The sequence below is a fragment of the Plectropomus leopardus genome, chromosome 12 (genome assembly GCF_026936395.1).
Source record: "Plectropomus leopardus strain MGB_pleo_1.0 chromosome 12, ASM2693639v1, whole genome shotgun sequence".
NCBI lineage: Eukaryota > Metazoa > Chordata > Actinopteri > Perciformes > Serranidae > Plectropomus > Plectropomus leopardus.
The window spans coordinates 11698914-11719325 of NC_142187.1; the positions used below are offsets into that span (position 1 = coordinate 11698914).

The following is a 20412-nucleotide window of genomic DNA, read 5'->3' on the forward strand; positions in this document are numbered from 1 at the left end:
CAGAGATCCGTGTTCAAACAAAACAAGCGATTGTGTAGTTGAGAGCAAGGAGCGACACAAACAGCAATAGAAATCTATTGCATGTCTGTCTGTCCTTGTCTGTCCTCCTTAGTCTCTTATCCTGAGGTTTCTACTATTTTTCCTCTTTTATTCGGTATTTTGGGCCGAGTATTTCTTTATCTGCTGTGAGGATCCAAGGACAGAGGGATGTTGTATGCTGTAAAGCCTCTGAGGCAAATTGTAATTTGTGATATTGGGCTGTATATATAAAACTAGATTTAATTGAAATCCTGTAAGATTGTGATTTTAGATTAAGTGGTTGTAAACCAACAATAAAGTTAAATCATTCCGGATGAGATGCATCTGCACCCAGAAGAAGGTGAACAAATTGATGTGAAACATGAACAAAATATTTTTTTTAGACTACATATTGAAATCTGTGTACTACCAGGAGTCAGTTAGAAACACAATAAATGAAATATCCATTCTTATGGGCGGTAATTTTTGATAATGACTAAACATATTTGCCGACACTAACAAAGTATGTTTTCTCTTATTTCAGTCTCAGAAATGCCATGTTGATATAAAAGAACTTTTTATCACTGATCATGTTTCCACGGAGGATGATTTTAAGTTTCATTTACATGCAACAAAGTTTTCTTTCAATGTTTCAGTGCTGACAGGTGTTATTTCATGCATGGTTGTGGAGGTAAACAGTGATAGTTTTCCTCCACAGTTCACCATATTGCTGAACAATCAACCTCAAAATAGCAACAGCACGGCCCGTTTGGTTTTATTCTATTTCTTCCACAAAAAACACGAGAGATTCTACAGAGGATCTGAAGAGAAAGTATGAAAATTGATAAAATGGTCTGTAAGTTAAAAACAAAAGATGTTTGAACAGTATGACACTAAAACTTAACATAACTTATTTCCATTATAGCCCTGCCTAACACCATGATAACTATAAAAACTGTTGAAGGAAAGCTGTTACATGACTACTCATTTATTTAATTATTGTCATAATTTTTAAACATTATCATAAGTCTCTTTTAGTAAATGCAAATTCCAAATATTGGCCACCAAGTGATCTTCAATTTGTGTCTACAAAGAGCTTTTTGTTTTGGGCCCTTAAAAAAAGTATTATGCAGATTTAAGCACTTTATTGCTTTTTATTTTATTGATTTATTGCTTTTAAAGCAGGGAGTGTTTGAATACATGAATGAAACAAGCAGATTTATTCATATCAGTTTTTTAAGGTATAAACATTTTTTATAGATAACTTTTAGATAACTTTGATTTTGTGTAAAATGCATTACAAGAGGCACACTGAGGTGGCTCACAGGATGGCACTGATTAACCACTAAGTGAAGACAGGTTGGGCTACAGGTGACCAAGATGATTGCCTGATTACTGAAAGAGGGAATCGCCCAATAGGATGCTTTGTATGGATCTGGCAAAGCTGTATATAAAGTAATCTCAGACACTCACTTCTGTTTGACACTGGTGCTGACAGAGATGCTTGACTTTGATTCAGTTTAAGGCTGCTGAGTGAAAGAGTAGAGTCTGTGTGTTGTCCTCCAGGTCCAATTTTAAACACTGGAGGGCAGATTTGTGTCTGAATACAGATGGCCTACTGAAAGCACATCTGAGATACTTCACACAGTGCATTCTGACACTGATGTTTCATGCAAATAGCAACCTCCAGAGCAGAAAATGATGCCAAGGTGAAAGGGCCAGAAACTGCAGTTCTTTGATCAGCCAGTCAGTCCCCATAAACCTCCATGTTAAAATGACAAACTGAACAGCAGAAATAAACAAGTTTAAAGCCTGCTACACAATACAGTTTTGGTCTTTATAGCTAGTTCCCTGTTCATGACAACTGCGGAGGGCTGATTTTTTAAATCACTGACCTGTTTACATTTTCTTGAAGCTCAATTTAAGCACAATTAAGGCTGTGGGCACTTTGACTGAGTCTGTCTGTCAGGTGTTACCACAGTCTGTGAGACAGATCCATCTCTCACTCCTCTACAGCTCCAGCCTATAGTCCAAATAAGGTCACTCCTGGCTCCAAAAATCAGACCTTTGGGTCTGCACAGGCCGCTCACCATGTAAATTTTACAGATTCATTGAATCACATTGATGAAAACGTTCAATGCAGATGCAGCTGACGTGGTTTATTTAGGTCCCTCTGGTTTCAAAGTTGCAAAATATACCTTGTTTGAACCTACAATATTTGTTTCATCCTACCTGAAGCTTGAAATACTGCTTTTGGCTCTGGAGGATGTTGCAAAATGTAAATGAATTGTCACAATTGTTTCTTCAAAGCAGATAATTAAATATGTAAGAAAATGATCGTACAGTAATTTCAATACTTTATGATAGTTTAGTATGATAACTTCCTGTTGTCAGTGAGCTATTAACGAAATATGAAGAGTCAGATGTACAGTATGTTGTGCCATCACCAAAGCCTGAGCTTCCAAAGAATATTTTAAAACTAAAACCTGAAATGTTATTTTTAATTGGAGACCAGGTTTTAAGTAAGGCTTGTAAATAAGGGAACAAAATTCACATTCACAGTGCCGCTCCTCTTCCTGGAATGAAGCGAAGCTCTCTCTTTTCTTCCTGCTCTCAAACTCAACCAGCTCCACTCTGTTCATAGCTTTCCTTCTTCCCTCCCCTTCAGATCCACAAACTGAACCAACATGGTGGTGAAGTGAGAGAGCAGACAGGCCCCATTCACTGCACAGTCATATGTTGTTGAGATCAGAGTTCAAACTGCTTTCACTTGTGAGAAAGTGAAACTCAGACAGTCTTTATCACTGGGAGGTGAAATGGCGCAGACAGAAGTTCAGCTGGACCGGGAAACCTTCTCTTGTTCCATCTGTCTGGACCTGCTGAAGGATCCGGTGACTACTCCCTGTGGACACAGCTACTGCATGAACTGTATTCAAAGCTTCTGGGATGAAGAGGATGAGAGGAAAAAGTACAGCTGCCCTCAGTGCAGGCAGAGCTTCACACCGAGGCCTGTCCTGCTGAAAAACACCATGTTGGCAGTTTTAGTGGAGGAACTGAAGAAGACTGGACTCCAAGCTGCTCCTGCTGATCACTGCTATGCTGGACCTGAAGATGTGGCCTGTGATGTCTGCACTGGGAGAAAACTGAAAGCTCTCAAGTCCTGTCTGGTCTGTCCAGCCTCTTACTGTGAGAAACACCTCCAGCCTCATTATGACGCCGCTCCATTAACAAAACACAAGCTGGTGGAGCCCTGCAAGAAGCTCCAGGAGAACATCTGCTCTCGTCACGACGAGGTGATGAAGATGTTCTGCCGCACTGATCAGCAGTGTATCTGTTATCTCTGCTCTGTGGATGAACATAAAGGCCACGACACAGTCTCAGCTGCAGCAGAGAGGACTGAGAGGCAGAAAGAGCTGGAAGTGAGTCGACAAAACATCCAGCAGAGAATCCAGGACAGAGAGAAAGACGTGAAGCAGCTTCAGCAGGAGGTGAAGGCCATCAACCGCTCTGCTGATAAAGCAGTGGAGGACAGTGAGAAGATCTTCACCGAGCTGATCGGTCTCATGGAGAAAAGAAGCTCTGATGTGAAGCAGCAGGTCAGATCTCAGCAGAAAAGTGAAGCGAGACGAGTCAAAGAGCTTCAGGAGAAGCTGGAGCAGGAGATCACTGAGCTGAAGAGGAGAGACGCTGAGCTGAAGAAGCTCTCACACACAGAAGATCACAACCAGTTTCTGCAGAACTACCCCTCACTGTCAGCACTCAGTGAATCTACAGACTCATCCAGCATCAACATCCGTCCTCTGCGGCACTTTGAGGACGTGACAGCAGCTGTGTCAGAAGTCAGAGACAAACTACAGGACGTCCTGAGAGAGGAATGGACAAACATCTCACTGACAGTGACTGAAGTGGATGTTTTACTGTCAAATTCACCACCAGAGCCAAAGACCAGAGCTGGATTCTTAAAATATTCACGTGAAATCACACTGGATCCAAACACAGCACACACACTGCTGTTATTATCTGAGGGGAACAGAAAAGCAACATTGATGGAAAAACAACAGTCTTATTCTCATCATCCAGACAGATTCACTGTATTGTTTCAGGTCCTGAGTAGAGAGAGTCTGACTGGACGTTGTTACTGGGAGGTGGAGAGGAGACGAGGAGTTTGTGTAGCAGTCGCATACAAGAATATCAGGAGAGACGGGGGGAGTGAATGTGTACTTGGATTCAATGACAAATCCTGGGCGTTACAATGTGACACCAACAGTTATAAGTTTTGGTACAACAATGTCCAAACTCCTGTCTCAGGTCCTCAGTCCTCCAGAGTAGGAGTGTACCTGGATCACAGTGCAGGTATTCTGTCCTTCTACAGCGTCTCTGAAACCATGACTCTCCTCCACAGAGTCCAGACCACATTCACTGATCCGCTCCATGCTGGACTTTTCCTTTATTCTTCTGGAGACACTATTGAGTTGTGCAAACTCACATAGACAGAAGTCATATAAGGGACAGTGGGTTAAATTCTGTTCATTCTAACACTGATTTTGTGTCCATCACTGTTGCTGAAAGCTGATTTTTCTTTCCATTGCTTCACTGCACAGAGATCACCTATCAATCAAACATTGTGGGCGGTACTTTAACATGTTTGAATATTTGTTTTACTGTATTTTTGTGTTCTCTTTCTCTGCATGGGTTTAAAGAGAAATCACCAGATCTTTCTTTATTATAGATATTTTGTTCTCACCATTTTTTTGTTTGCCAAACCAAATGCTTTTGTTGTTTTCAAAATTGAAAAAACAAATTAGGTTTTATGTACTGTATATCATAATGAATAAGGAATTCATTGTCCTCAAACTGATTGTACGGATAAAGTGATTATGAACATGAAATCACTTAACAAGAGTAATCTAACGGACTTTACTGATGGGATGTGTGAATAAACTACAAAGGTCGACATGACGAATAAACAAACATGAACAAAGTATTTCCTTGTCTTCATTTCAAAGTATGAAACAAAGCTGATGAAGAAAACGTGAAACTGATGAAAGCATATTTAAGGTGGTTTTCCTCTTGAAAAAACAGTTCAGTCTTCATGGTCAAAGCAGAACTCCTCACTAAAACACGAAAATCTGTGGACTCAGCATCTGACTGACATGACACTGAATTTAACACATAGAACTTTTGCTCACCTCTTGAATCTCAATTCATAATACTTATCATTGTCATCACCTCCAAAAACTGTTTGCATCTATTGAATTACTATGAATTATTACAATTAAATACATTCATTTCATCACAGGGTGATGTGTTGTATTTTACTTTACATGTGGCTGTGAGATGTTTACATAGAAATGTCTGCAGTTTATAGTAAGAAAACAACTAAATAGCAACGCTAAAACTCAATGAAACAGCAGGAATTATCATTCTACATGTGCGGGTGGTTAAATTTGAGAGTAAATTTCCCCTTTAAACATTTCAAAATCTCGAGGCTTAAGTCTGAAGTTGTGTCTGTTATCGGTTGTTACATGTGTATGGTGACTAGGATCATTGATTAGAGCATTAATGGTAATATTTTTATCTTAGGATGAGGACCAAATAAAAACACTGTTTATAAAGAACAGTTTTGTTGAGCCACCTTGATCAAGCTTGTATGTGAAACACATGTTTTTCAGATTGTATTTTTGATAGCTGTACAAATCCCATTTTACAGCTCAATTCAAATTAAAAAAAAAAACCTCAATATGCTCCATCTCAGATCAGAGATCAACTCATAGTTTCTGCTTCAGGATTTCATTTGACGACATTCTCCTCAAGCAGAGAAACTTTGTCAGCTTGCAGTTACAGGATCACTTTACTCTTTGGACAGCACTTTTTTTTTCTGGACTTAATCTGAAGGTCTAATCTGACAAATAAGTGTAGAGTCAACTGTCAGCTCTTTTTAAATGATCATTTTCCCTTATTATTTAATTCTGGAGGACCCTGATGTTAAAAGATTACTTAAATAGGGATGTGGTGTTACAAAATGAAAAAAACAAAATGTAAAATATGGCTCCAAACATTAAAACATGTTGGCACTCTCCAAAGATGAGTTTTGTCTTTTCATTTCCATTACCTCAACTGATTTCAGCCGCACAGCCTTCGTCAGCATCAGTGTTGCTGATCAGTGGCCAGAGAGGTTGTGCATCGATTGACAGGTGTGATGCTCTTCTGAGCATCCCAACTAATTTTGACAAATGGCTCCGCATGTGCAGCATCACAAACTGCAGCAGCGTGAAATGAGCTTTAATTACAGCCAGTTATTACAGCTCTGATGTTTGTACTTTGTTTCACTGCAGCGGACGCAGGCTTGTTTGGTTTGTACATAAGGTGAGTATGTTGTCGCTGAAGGTGAATATCTCTAAACAGCTTTGTGGGAATAGACGTGTCACTTATGACACAAATGTCCTCCAAGGCATCTTTGGCCATCTGTGCTTTCCTGGTTTCAAACATGTATTTGTCTGATTTCAGAAGGCTTAAGTAGGCGTGTGGTGTAAAGTCCTGTTTTATGTGGTGGACTAGTAGCTTCCTGTATGGCACTGCAACTTAATATTTGTTTTCGTCTGTCGATCATTTTCTTAATTAATCGATTTGTTGGTGGTCAATAAAATGCCATTACAGTGAATAATGTCAACCAGTGTCTTTCTAAGAATGTACACTTTACCCACAGCGCACTCCTATTCCATTCTGCATATCCATGCCACTACGGATTTATTTCACTGTATATTTTATCATGTTATATTTGATCCTTTATTATGTTATTTTTATTTATTTTATTTGACTTTTATTCAACCACGTTGGTCCCATTGAGATTAGAAATCTCTTTTCAAAGTGAGACCTGGCCAAGACAGTTAGCAGTGAGCTGCAGACAGAGACACAAGGGGAGACAAAATACAATTCACAAGCACTCAAATTTGCATTAAAAGAGAACCTATAGAATCTTCTTAATGGTCTTTCAATTTAGATGTATAAACATTTAATACCACCACCTCCCTGAGTTTCATGTCATTCTGCAACAAATTCCAGAGTCCCCAATTTCAGTCCCAGTACATCCCTGCTGACACCTTTAGACACACCTAATACTGACATCTGTCTCCTTCTTATCATTTATTATTTCTTTTTTGTAAGTGACAAGATTCATCTATCCGCCCTCTTCTTTCTTTCTTTTTTCACTTTTATGTTTATCAAACATATGCATTCTTCATGTAAAAGGAAATCCACATAACCCATATAAACACATACACACATGCACGCAAAAAGGCCATACCACCCCCCCCACAACATTTATCACATGCATCAAAATATAAATCTTTGCACCATATCAACTTCCCATCTTGCACTACTGTATATTTGCAATGATATGTCTTTTTGTTTTAAATCACCTGTTTTGTTTTGCTTCACCGATGGAAAATAAAGGCTTTACTCCCCTCATATTGCACACACAGCAGTTGGTCCACAGCAAACAAAACACCATCACCAGGTGCATCATGAATATTCATTCGGACTATATTAAGTCCATTTACACTGAAACCACCCACACTACCTCACTCTGTTTTTGTTGTACAGTGGTTTGCTTTGGGTACAAGTTTGTTACAACTTCAGGCAAGTTTTCTCCCGTTTTAAAAAAGCTGCCACTCTCTCTGATGACCTGAGGGAATACAAGGTAACTCTTGTTCTGTTGAATCTCAAAATATGTTAGAAATGAATTTTCAGGCGGCTCAGTTATTTATTTCATCATACCCTTGTTGCACATAACATTTGCAGCGTGAAACCATCCATGCAAATGCTGTCATTTTCCCAAATGAGAGAGAAAAAACAGATTTCATGGATTTATATTTGGACAGCACTCACAGCTTCTCCTCAGCACTCTTAGGACAAATTAATTACATTGGATCTCAATTATTTATGATGAGTGCTGATTTCTGCTCTCTTCGTGCATTGAGGGGTACAGACTTCAGCTCTTTCTGGTATCGTGAAGGTGTGTTTGGTGGTCCTCTAGTGCCACCCAGTGATACACTTTAATTTTGCCTTAGCTACAAAGCAAACACACTGCCTCAGTTTTTGGTAGTGTAAAAAACAAAAACAGATTGACAGCAATTTATGTATTTTCATTTGAGCAACAGAACTTTCTGGGGGCCACATATGTAACAGGATTTGGGGGTCCGTTGCCAGAAAATGTTGTGCATCAAACATGTAATTCCTGAAAACTGGGGATTTTTTTCTGCATCACTTTATGATGTAACTGTCTAATTTTGTCAAAATAAAAGTCCTCAACTTTAATGTTTTTTGGGGGGTCGGACATTCTCTGGGATCAGCGTCACGTTCCTGGACCAACATTGCAATTAATTGCAATTTTTGTTCAGTGTCACAGAGGTATTTGTTCATTTGTACTTTAATTTTCAAAACTGAGCTCAGAAGGACAAGGAATTTTGACAGAAGCATAGGGGCAGCACAATGATATTAGAGGACACTAGCATGGCAACTTTACCCCCAAAAAAGTTTTAAAAGGCTACAAAAACAGGTCTTTGAGACTTAAATAAAATATATTATCCTTCTTCTTTAATATTAATGAACAATATCTTAGCCTAGTCGGCAAACTTGTCTAATTGTACCAACCTTAATTTGGAAAATTTAGCTTGAGAGGCGCAAAGGAATTTTCAAAGAAGCAGAAGAGCAGCTGATGATATATCAGAGGCTCTGAATGGTTCACAATGTTGGTTCAGGAACACATGATTTGGCTAAATCACATCGTGTGCAGGTGGCAAATGCATGGTCTAAATATTAAGGGAGACGTGTCCCTTGTGCCCAAACCCCAAAAATCTATATACTTTCAACTCAAAAGTCATATCTTTAGGGCATCAATTCTTGTTTGGATTTTTGAGGATGCTATTAATGCCATACATGTCCTGTCCTTTAAGATTGTAGCTATAGGGGGGTCTTTTTGTTTGATTACTGGATGGCCCAACTGCTGCATGAACCGGGAAATACTTGCTTTCTATTCCAGTAGACTGATGACTTAAAAAGCCAAGAAGTAAAACAAACAACCCACAAATGCTGTCTTATATTTTATTGTGATGGGGAGTCATAAAAATGGAGCAAAACTAAAATAAAAACAATACAAAAAGACAGTGGATTTACAAAGGGTGAGGACAGAACAAACGATATGCAGCTTTCGACAGTACAATGGAACAAAGTTGGCACAGAACAGAAAACAGGGGTGGCGGGACGATCAAAATTTGGCTTCGAAATAAAAAAGGGAGGCTTCATAACAAGATCCTTCATTAAAACGGCGACGACTCATGCTTTTAAAATCACAGAGTTTTAGAATTCAGTAGCTTCATAACGACGCAAAGAGCGGATGCACATGTAACAGTTTCTATTTCTCACTTCATTCCTGTCTTTTTTTTCTTTTTTAGCTTAAAACAGAAGTCATGTTTACAGAATACATGTTTAATCTTTTTATGGATTTTTTTTGTTAAAACAAACTTCAGCTCCCAGAACCACATTTTGGGTTGTTTTTTAGTTTGTCTTGATTATTTTTCATACTAAAATATATTATTGTATCAATTCAAACTACAGTAATGTACACTACAATGTGTAATAAATAACCATTAAAGAAAATATAAAAATAAGACACATAAATATAAAAAAGTCTTCTAGAAACTAAACAGGTACATTTTTTTAATCTGTGAAAAGGGTTCTAATACTGCCATTGTTGAAAAAAAAAACATACATAGGACTCACATAAAAACAAAAATTAGAACAGACTAATATTATAAACACTGTTCGGTAAAACCAACTGAAAACAATGAAAGAGACCACATTCACTAACGTTTGTTACCTGAAGTGCGGGACAGCTTGCCACAATTTTTCAAAACAACAAAAAAAAAAACTCAAACAAGTGCATGAGTTTGGCTGTATTTATACTTTTACTGTAAAATCTGTGTTGAATGTCGAATTTGAGTTGGATTTTATTAATATTTTTTAACTTTAAATTTTTCGCTTTTAAAACACTGACTTGTGCAATAGAGTCTATTTAACTCTCATTACTGAAAACTTTAAACTTGAGTGGGAAAGTGATTACATAAAGTTTATGAGGCATTTCATATCCACAGGTTCGCTCAATCTGGACTAGGCCTGCAACTAATGATTGTTTTTATTTTCAATCATTTTCTTGATTGATCTATTAGTTGTTTGGTCTTAAACATGTCAATCAGTGTTTCCCAAAGCCCAAGTTTACATCCTACAAGTTTACATCCATTATACATTTTGTCCGCATCGCAAAGATATTTAGTTTACTGCCATAGAGCAGTAAAGAAAATATTCACTTTCAAGAAGCTGGAATCTGAATTTGTCTGTTTTTCCTTAAATTACTACAATCAGTTATTCTCTTCTCAAATATACTGAAATCTAACTATCTGATTGATTTAATTGTTGCAGCTGTAGTCTGAACTGTACTTCTCAATGATTTCTAGACATTTCTCCGCTTAAAAACTACTTTTAAATTGCAATTTTTAACTATTTAATTATTTTTGATTTTGTGTACTGTTGAGCAACTGGGTCTATTATCTAAAGTGATTCCTCAACAGCAAACACTTAAGTCTACATGCAATATTAGGTTTCAGACCTACACACACAGATATTGTTTTTATATACTATGTTGGGTTAAAAAAATGTTCATTAATTAGTTAAACAGCTTTTCACAGCTTGTGCAGCTTTTTTTTTTAATCTGACTGTTTCAGTCAAGTAAATATGCTGAACATTTGTTTGATTTGCCATTATTTGGTTTTATATAAGTGTCAACTAAATGTCTAAGTTTCAGGTTGCGGTTTGGATGAAACAAGATATCTGAAGGCGCCATCTGGGTCTCTGGGAAATTATAACGAGCTAGACTCACTATTCTGTTATTTTATAGACTAAACAAGTGCATGACAAATCACGCTGGCTGTCAGATTGAAATGAAGCTTTAAAACCGTTTCCCTGCTTTCATGTGTGGTGTGTTTCAAATAATTTTAGAGGCTTCCGAATTTTATTTCACAGGAAGTACCCTTCGGTTCTTGTGACAAACGAGCTGTTCTGTGCAAGCGGACAAACATTAGTCAATATGGGTCTTGTGTAAGTAACAGAGGGACATAATACTGGCTACATGTGTGAAGAAGAAATGATAACACTGTTCAATGGCACTTTTAACAGCACACAGGTCTTGCATAAGGCTGGAGGCATTGGGGTGGAGCAGGGAACAGCCCTGTTCCTTCACGTACAGTATGACTTCATATATATAAGCTAATAACACTGAAAACTCGGAACTAAAGTCAACCAAAATAAGGAGAAGCTTGGTAAGAATGGGCGCACGTGTTTTGGGGTCCACAGCTGAGCCGGGGCGAGGTGGAGTCTGCTTTTGAATCCTCACCTGGAGACTCCACCTGTACGAGCTACGCCGCGGTGCCAAACACAGGCGCCTGATGCTGGCTTTTAGGTTGTGACTCCACCTTCCCTGATAGGACAAATTTGGTTATGGCGAACAGAAGCCACCTTTCTCATCCCGGACTCCCCATCCCGCCCACAACCCTCCCCCTAAGAATACTTTGTTTTCCTTAAGGCTAACAGTCAAACTGAAAACAAAAGTAATGCTAGCTAGCAAAAGACTTACACTAATACGAACAACATCTCGCTAGCTAGTGTAGCTATCATAACACTGAAGGGCATACGATGCATGAGGCATGTATCCGTAGGTAAACCAGGAATACTGTAGTGCAGAGGTTTTTGTTCGTAGAACTCAATAAAATACTGATTTAGGAAACTTCATTGGCAATAAAAAGGTATAGAAATCTTTATCATCTTTACAGGTTAAAATGTTTTCAAACAAGAACAGGATTAGTAACACTGACCAAATGAAAACAAACAATAACAACCTAGGATGTCTCAGTAACAAGTCTAACAAGTTGATGGGTGAGTTCGGCTTTAAAATCTGTACTTCTATAAACAACTTTTAACACTGATATTTCATTTCCACAAGAAAAAAAAGTCACTGTTTTGTTTTTGTTGGGTTTTTTTTTTTTTTCAAGTTCAGGCACACCTGGGTTTTTGTACACAGTAGTGGACCGTTAAGATCAGGCAACCGCCGCCACTTTCTTCATTTCTCTGCGGTTTTGTCTTAATTAACTTCAATAACCGAGGCATTTGAGCTGTCCCAAAGAGATTTTTCCTTTTTTTTCTCTTTTATTTGGCGTTCGTCACCATGTCCTCTGTGGGTTCAGCGCTCTCTGACCCCTCCCTGATGCTTTTGTCCGTATTTGCTTCACAGTCTGCTGTTTCCTCTGTACACGCACTTGCTGCTTCCTCCTTTCCTTCGGTTGTTTCCTCCATCTCTTCATCCTCCATGTGATCGTCCCCAAGCTCGATCTCCACCACGTCGCAAGCGAACTCCTCTTCCACTTCCTTTTCTTCTTCTGCTTCTTCCTCTCCTGCCGTGTCTTCCTCGTCATCGTCGTCGTCGTCCTCAAAGTTGCCCTCGTAGATCTCGCACTCGCCATCGTCCACCTGCACCACCCGTATGTCGTCCATACAAATGGCCTCGTCGTCCTCTTCCTCGCTCTCCCTCTCGTCTGAGTCCAGTTGGGAGCGCGGAGTCGTGGTACGACTGTCTGACTGCGGTCCGGCACCGGGGCTGCCGAGCTCCGACTGAGCCCTGCGTGACCCCGAGCCGGAGTTTGAGCCGTCCTTCTTGCAGTAGGAGTAGCGGTGGTTCATGTGCTGGGAGTATGAGCCGGAGTGAGAGAAACGCTTCCCGCACTTATCGCACTGATAGGGTTTCTCGCCGGAGTGCAGCCTCGAGTGCTCGATCAGGTGGTGTTTGTGTTTGAAAGCCTTCTTGCAGACGTTGCATTCGTGGGGCCGTTTTCCTACAGATGCCACAAAAAAGGTCAGACAAGGAAATGTGCTAAACTGAATCAGTTTGAAGACGGTGGTAAAGTAAAACCAATAATTGTGGAGGAGGAAAGCTATTATCAAAAGATACCAATACTCAAATGAACTGCCAGTGCTTAAACGTGCTTAAATGGATGTAGGGTTCACAATCTTGGACTGGCCCTCCCTTTTCAACCAAATGAGCTGTTTCTTGAACTGGTACCATTCAGGATGCATGAAACTAAACTACTATCAAGCGAAACAGCCCAAGTTTCCACCAATTTTTAGACGAACCACTGTAATCATGATGTGTCATCAACAGAGAGCGTTGCACACAATGGAAGTAAACAGTCACAGCAAAATGGACGATTGCATTGATACCCTGTGGAATTTTGTTTTCCTATTACAGATTTGTTGTCATGCAAAAAGACAAGTATGGAACAACTATAGGAGGATGAAGAAGACTGTCACGTATAGGACTCCATCCTCTCCTTGCCAACTTGTAGAATATGACACACCAACAGGAATCCTCACTGTTCGCACTTCAGGTCAAGAAAAACCTGCAATTTTTTGGTTCCATCGAGGAACCAACTTTCTGAGTTCCAAACCAATGTATTTTTGGTTGGTTTGGTTCCATGTTGGTGGAAAATGAGTAAAAGGGGTCACAAAAGAAATCTGAGGAATTGTGAGATGATAAGCAAAAATTGTGAATTTCCTCTAATCTAGCTCCTTTTTTCCTAAAAAGTATTTGTTTTTTAGAGCTGAAACAGTTCATAAATGATTTGTTGATCAAAAGAGAAATAATTGCCAATTATTTTTGATAATCAATTGCCGAAGTAATTCTTCAAGGCAAAAATACTTGTTGAGTTGAAGTTGATGTGTTACATATGTATGTGAGGTGTTGCCTGTGTACTTGTGTCTGTGCGTTTCGGTGGTTGGTGTCATGGCTGAACCATCACACAGCTGTGCACAGTAGTGCAGCACACAGCTAACTGCTAACGGACTCTTCAAAATTCACCTCAAGAGTCTTGTCTTGATAAATTCTAACGTCATCTCTCTGAGCTGGTACATTTACAGGCCAGCTGTCCCATAAAAGTTACAATCACACAATGTGTAACATGTTTAATGACAGATGACGTCAGATGTTAAGTCACGGCCTTGAAAACTAGACTTGTGTTTTGGGCAAATAAGGAAAATGGAAGCCCTGATGAATATATAAAATTAGACTTATTTGAGTTATAAACAACAGCTCTGAATTGAGCAGTATACCTGTGTGTTCATATTTGTGCCTGAGCAGGGAGCTGCCCTTCTGGAAGACTTTGGAGCAAAGGTCACAGGGGTAGACGCCGTTTTCCAGTCGTCGTTTCTTCATCACCGCGGCCGAGTCGGAGTCGTTCTGCTCCTCCACCGTGGAGACACCGTCAGAGCTGCTGTCCGGCCTCTTCTCCGGTTGCTAATGGAAGAAAATGACATTTATCATTGTGGTCACATTATTTAATGGCATGTTTCAGCCACTGTTTGCATCCCCTCATGTTTTCCTTTGATGGAGCCGTCCTTGAAAATGTAGTTTGGGTGCTGCAGTGGAGCTGCTGTACGGTCAGTTGTTGTACAACAGAGCTTAATAAGACATAATTGGGACGGCAGCTACATTTAAGTGGAATGAGCTCCTTTTTTTGGTCTTTTACTTTCAACACCTATAAATATTAACATGAAATACTTATTTGGAATACTGAGTTATGTAGAAAAACAATTACACGGATGCCCCATCCATAAAGAACTGGTATGATATAATTCATTAAGTCCTTGCAATGGAAAGAATTACCTAATGAGGAAATGTGGAAAATGTATATTTTCCCAAAATGCCCTTTCTTTGTTTAAATATATCTATTCAGCTCTTTAATTTTATTTTTATTTATCTCAAATATAAAATACTGTGTTTTTTTTGTTTGTTTGTTTATACATTTTATAAAGATAAAAAAGAAAGAAATGGTTCACTCTGTAAATGTACTTAACCAACAATGACTACGTTGCTGGTGATGAAACCAAATACAGATTAAATGTTAAAAAAAAGGCATCAAATCAGGAAATATTGGTTTGGTGGATGTCATCTTTAACAATACCAACCTTATGGCCGTTCAGTACGACAGTCTTTGCTCCAGTGGCGCTGCCGGCCGAAGTGGCGTAGGTGTAGGTGAGCTGGGGGATGAGGATGGTGCGCTTGGTGGAGCTGTTGAGAGAGCCAAGACAGCCCACCGTGCCCTGACCAGCGATGGCCACTAGTGTGGGCAGCTGTGCGGCAGTGACGATGTTAACAGGTCTTCCGGTCTGAGGCGTGGTGACGTAGATGGTTCGACCGCCCAGCTGCTCCTTCCTCAGGCACGTCAGGTTCAGCGGCTGCTCCTGCTGCTTGGCGGGAGGCATGGTCCTTGCCAATGCCGCTGCAATATCTTTAGGAAGGGAGAGGTCAAGCGGCTCGGCCTGGGAGTCTGGAGCGTCTGGGTCCTCCGGCTCGCTCTTAATGATGACGAGGTCCCCGGTGTTGGGGTTTGGTGGTGAGTGTAACGGAGAAGTGCTGCCAGATTCTGATGAAGCTTTGTGTGACGTTTCGTGGGAGCTGTCCTCATCTGCATCTCGTCTCTGATTCGAGACGTCCTCTGAGCTAAAATTTGAGGTTTGAGTCTTTCTGGAAACTGCCGTTGCAGAGCTGCCGCATCTGCCCGCATTTTTCCCGGAGTTCATCTTGGCAAACCACTTTCTGACCACATCTACGGGAATACTGACAGACTCTGAGATCTTTGTCAGCTCCTCCTCGCTGGGGTTGGCATTGGAGGCGAAGTAGCTCTTGAGGAGTGAGAGGAGGTCATCCACAGGCGGCTCCTCCAGCGTCACCCCCGCCTCACTGAGCAGAGCAGCGAACGACGGGTCCAAAGCGGCGGAGTCGACGGCCTCCCCATTGGCGGCTTTGCGGTGCTGGAGGAGGTGTAACGCCTCCAGGTTGTCGGGACAGTCATCACAGAGTAAACACGTACTGCTGCTGCTGACTTTTGGCATGTGAGCTGTTTGGGTGTGTGAAGTCTTAACAGTTTCCTTTTCTTTCTGTTTGACCGCGGCTGTCTCCGTGTCTGTGACGGCCACCGATTCTGGCTCTGTTTTCACAATGGAGAGGTCGGCCACCTCCGGGGTTGACGGTTTATCTGTCTTGGTGGGGGTGGGGGCTGCAGCAGTGGTGACAGTGGGAGGGGGAGCGGGACTGTTTTTGGCAACGAGTGGTGCAGGCTGGGTAGTGGCAGTGGTGGCGGCCGCAGGGCTGATGCTGTAGTTGATGATGATCTTCGTGGTGCCGTCGTGATCCACAAAAGCGGGTAGGCTGATGATCTGCTGCTGGGGCTGCTGGACTACGATCCCCTGCTTTCCCTGCGTCACAACCCCGTTTGCTGTACCCAGCACCTGTCTGAGCACATTTCCGTCCATCGCCACTTTGAGCACATTCTGCAAGTCGTTCAAATTGATGCTGATGGGCGACATGAGGCCAACTGTCGGTACGACCATGGCCACGCCCTGTGGCAGGGTTGCGGCTGGAACCACGGCCGGCTGTGCTGTCCCTCCGTTCACCACTCCGTTGGTACTGGCAGAAGTTGCCGTTGCCGCCATCGCGGGCTTGCACTCGTATTCCACAGGTTCAGATTTGATCTGGGTGACGGGGAGCTGCTCCTGCAGAGGTTTGCTTTCAGTCTTCTCTTTTAGGATCATGCGGGCCGGAGCAATGACGACCGGAGTGGTCTGGGTGGTGGGCGGGGAGGGTTTGATCGACGTTGGAGGGACGCCGTTGGGGGTCGCTGCACCCACACACTTCTTGCTGCTGATGTGGGAGCTGTAGGAGCCTGAGTGGGAGAATCGCTTCTTGCAGTTTGAGCATTCATATGGTTTCTCACCTGAGAGTGGAAAAAGAGAAATAAGAAACTGTTAAAAAAGCAGATCAATCACATCTTAAATAAGGCTGATTTCTATTTAAATGTTCTCTTGTACAACTAAGTCAGTAGGAGTGGGTATGGATGGCTCATCCTAAGATACGGAAAACACAGTAACTCTTTTTCTCAGGTGATTATAAACTACTGAAAACATTCTTAATAATACTGGTGCTGAGATTTATCCTTCAAGCATCACTTCATTCTTCTTGTTTTTATGCTTCACTTATAGTATATAACAACATACTTTATAGTTCTTCCTTGTAGTAACTTATTTTTGCATTTTTCCTGTTTCATATTGCCTGTTTTGGAGTTGCATATTTTGATTTTCTTTTTTAGTTCTGTGTTGTCTGTCTGTAACATATGGTGCTGTCTGTCTTGGCCAAAGCATTCTAGAAAAATGTTAAATCCCAAGTTTTGTTTTGTTTTTCTTGTTAAATAAAGGGTTAATTAAAACAAATACTAAACTTACTAAACTTTCACTATGCAAATGTGTCTGCCACCGGGTACGATTTCCCGGGAAAAAACAAACGATTTAGGGCACAAAGGAAGAAGAAAGCGCTTTTGTTTTTTCCAGGTAGCCTCCACAGGTAGCGGAAATGGCTGACGGCGAACAGCCGCAGTAACTGTGAAAACTGTGAAAACTGTGCTTGTTGTTGGCTCTAAGGAAAAAAACGCAAAGCAAATATGAACAAATAAGTTGCTGTCATTATAGTGCGGTGCAAGACAACAACATAACGAAATCACGATGTCCATGGCAGCTGTGTCCGTGCACCGAGCATTGTTTCTATACGTACAAAGTCCGTCTCCGGTCCTGCAGGTATCAGAGGTCCTGTGCACGCGCAGGAAGCGGCCCGCTAGTTTCACGGCAGCATCGGGAAGGCTGCGGTTCAGCCTGGACTGGGTCACGATCAGGATGCACTTCTTTGTGCTTCGCTGCGACGTTACTCTCAGTCTCAGCTCGTCCATGTTGCTGAAAATGGGTCGTATGTGTTGCGAAAAGGACGGTTGGGAGCGGGGATAGCGCGGCGCAGCCTTTAGCTTAGCGGTTAGCCCGGCTCGCTTCCCCAGCTGCAGCCGCCGCCGGTGTCTTCCTCCTGGGACAGCAGCCCAAACTGATCCCGGTGTGTCTGACGCTCTCTGCAGGTAGCGTTGTCAGCTTGCAGTCAAACACGAGGTGATTTGCACGCAGCCTACAACCACGTCGACTTCCTAATAGCCGGCACTAAGTCTGCCTCGACTTTACAGTCCAAAACAAGCGAGAGAAAAAACGACACAAACTGTAATGAAGAACTTTTCAAGAGCAGCCGCTGCGTCCACGCGGTTACCTTTGGTTGCATTCGTGTACTGTCGAAATAATCGGAAAGTTGAGTTTCCGACGAGGGACATTCACGGGAACGCCCCCTCAGGTCTGGAACAACAACAACTATAAATACTTGCTGCCTTCATGAGCTCCTCGGATGACCCCATTTCACGCTAACAGGAAGTCAGGAAGTTCTCCCGATTTACGTGTGTTTATGAGCGTAGATAAATGTAGAAATAACATGGACGCACCAATGTGTTGTGTTACTGCTGGGTATTTAAATTCCATATTAGGATGAATATTGCTATCCCAGTACGCTGAAACAGTTAGCTTTATATGAGAGTGAATTTGTTCCCGACTTGTTGCTGCAAATGCACGTTCCCTAAAAAACACTAAAAATATTGCTTTACCTTTGTTGTCCATGTTAATACTGATAAATACATTTTCTAACTAATCTAGGGCACTCTATGTGGACAGGAACTAACAGTTACAATCAAATAATACTATTATATAAATAACGTGATAAAAAATGTATGTGTATGTATGTGAATTTAAAACAAGATCACTTAACATCAACCACATTTTTACTTTTGTCTGCCATGTTTCTGCATAATAAGGCATTTTTGTGGACTTTTTGTTGTTCAAACTTGAGAGGGGAGTTCATGAGAATTTTCCTAGTGGGAGACAAATTTTTCAGATTATTCCAACACCACAAGAGTGCAGGGACTGTAACAACTAAGAAAATTGGCGAACATTTTGGGACATGACCTTCTTCTGCTGTTTTGTTGACGGTAATTAATTTTTTTATTAATTCACGTATTGCTTTTTTTCTCTCAAATTTAACTTTTAATATTGTATAAGGTTGTAAACATTTAGTAACTGTCCAGGTAGAGTGATCTGGGTTAGTTAGAAAACTAATTTAAGTCAGATGAAACGATGTACTGTTGCAGAAACAGCTGTAAGTGTTGTTCAAACGCTCTGAGCAATAACAGATCTTTTTCATCTTTCATCTTCATGACACACACCCAAGTCAAAAGTATGACTTCCAAATTCAGGAAATGAGACCATCCATGGAGCACATGAATGCTGCATTTGTGAAAGCAGCAATTCCACTTGAAAACTGCTGGGATGGCATTGAAAAACTGTCTGTTTTCAACTTTATCTTTGATCAAATAGTTCCTTATTTCAATCAGAAATACCAATTATGAACATCTTGTACTGATGCTCTTGTTTAAATATATATCCTTTCAGAACTTTGGCTTCCTTTTTTTAATTGGGAAAAAAAGGTTAAGTAGGCTTTTCTTTTCTTCAAATATTTTCTTTTTTGTTTTGGTATCAGTACCAAAACTCAGGTATTGTACTCTAGTATTAAAAGATATCAAGCATTACTTAACACCATTGTTGTTTTTCAATTCAGTAACCAGTAATTTGTTTGTTTCTTTTTGTGTCATTTTTATTAGTTTATCATAAGTGAACCTCCATAAACTAACCAAATAGCCCCAAAATATTTTGGAAAACCTGATGGAAAGATTTGACTAAATGATTAAAATTCTCATACCAAATATGTCAGTGCTACATGACTGATCACAGAAAATAAATAACTGCTACAAGATAGGAGGGGCCTGGGGTTTTTAACACCAGTTCACACTGCCAGGGTGTAAACTGTGTGTGTGTGTGTGTGTGTGTGTGTGTGTGTGTGTGTGTAATTGAATGAGTGAAAGTGGCGGTTGTCACGGCAACAGCTCACCGCTGTGAATGCGCAGGTGCTCCTTCAGGTGGTGCTTGTATTTAAAGGCCTTGGAACATTCGGTACACTTGAACTTGCGGGTTCCACCTGTCGCTGCTGATCCTACCGTCGACTGAGTAACGTGACGCTGAGACAGACAAAGAAACAGAGCAGATGAGGGTGGTGACAAGAAACTGCAGAACAATGTGTCTAGATGTGTCCATAAATAGACAGAAGTGTTGATCTTTCTATTGTTAGCCTGAGCTGTTTAGTATTTGTGGAGGTTCAGTATCAAATATAACACTGAGTAAAAGCATTGACCTTTTAAAAACACAGTAAAGATGATCATTCTCCTCAGTTTTACTGTGGGTCAAAGGTTGAAAAGGAACATTGATTATCTATGCAGAGGTTTTAGTTTATGACTGAGTCTGCAGATTGAACAGATAATCACAGTGCAT

The 20412-nt window shown here is 40.8% G+C and overlaps 2 protein-coding genes across 4 annotated transcripts in view; one reads left to right on the forward strand and one right to left on the reverse strand.

Annotated features, from left to right (window-relative positions):
- The first annotated feature begins 2517 nt into the window (after window positions 1-2517).
- Window positions 2518-5015, forward strand: LOC121940264 (tripartite motif-containing protein 16-like). The gene has a single exon (XM_088085093.1). It carries the CDS (start codon window positions 2835-2837, stop codon window positions 4506-4508), a length of 1674 nt encoding a protein of 557 aa, XP_087941219.1. The 5' UTR covers window positions 2518-2834; the 3' UTR covers window positions 4509-5015.
- A 4091-nt stretch (window positions 5016-9106) lies between these two features.
- LOC121951704 (zinc finger E-box-binding homeobox 1) overlaps window positions 9107-20412 on the reverse strand; it is a 74914-nt gene continuing 63608 nt past the window's right edge. For 2 of the 3 annotated variants that reach the window (XM_042498145.2, XM_042498146.2), the window contains exons 5-8: window positions 19976-20102; window positions 15085-16892; window positions 14230-14413; window positions 9107-12956 (exon numbers count right to left, since the gene is read on the reverse strand). In XM_042498145.2, coding sequence (XP_042354079.2) covers window positions 12274-12956; window positions 14230-14413; window positions 15085-16892; window positions 19976-20102 — 2802 coding nt within the window. In that variant the 3' untranslated portion in view covers window positions 9107-12273. Of the gene's footprint in view, window positions 12957-14229; window positions 14414-15084; window positions 16893-17722; window positions 18345-19975; window positions 20103-20412 lie in introns of those variants that run through there. The other variant, XM_042498149.2, reaches the window with a different exon arrangement.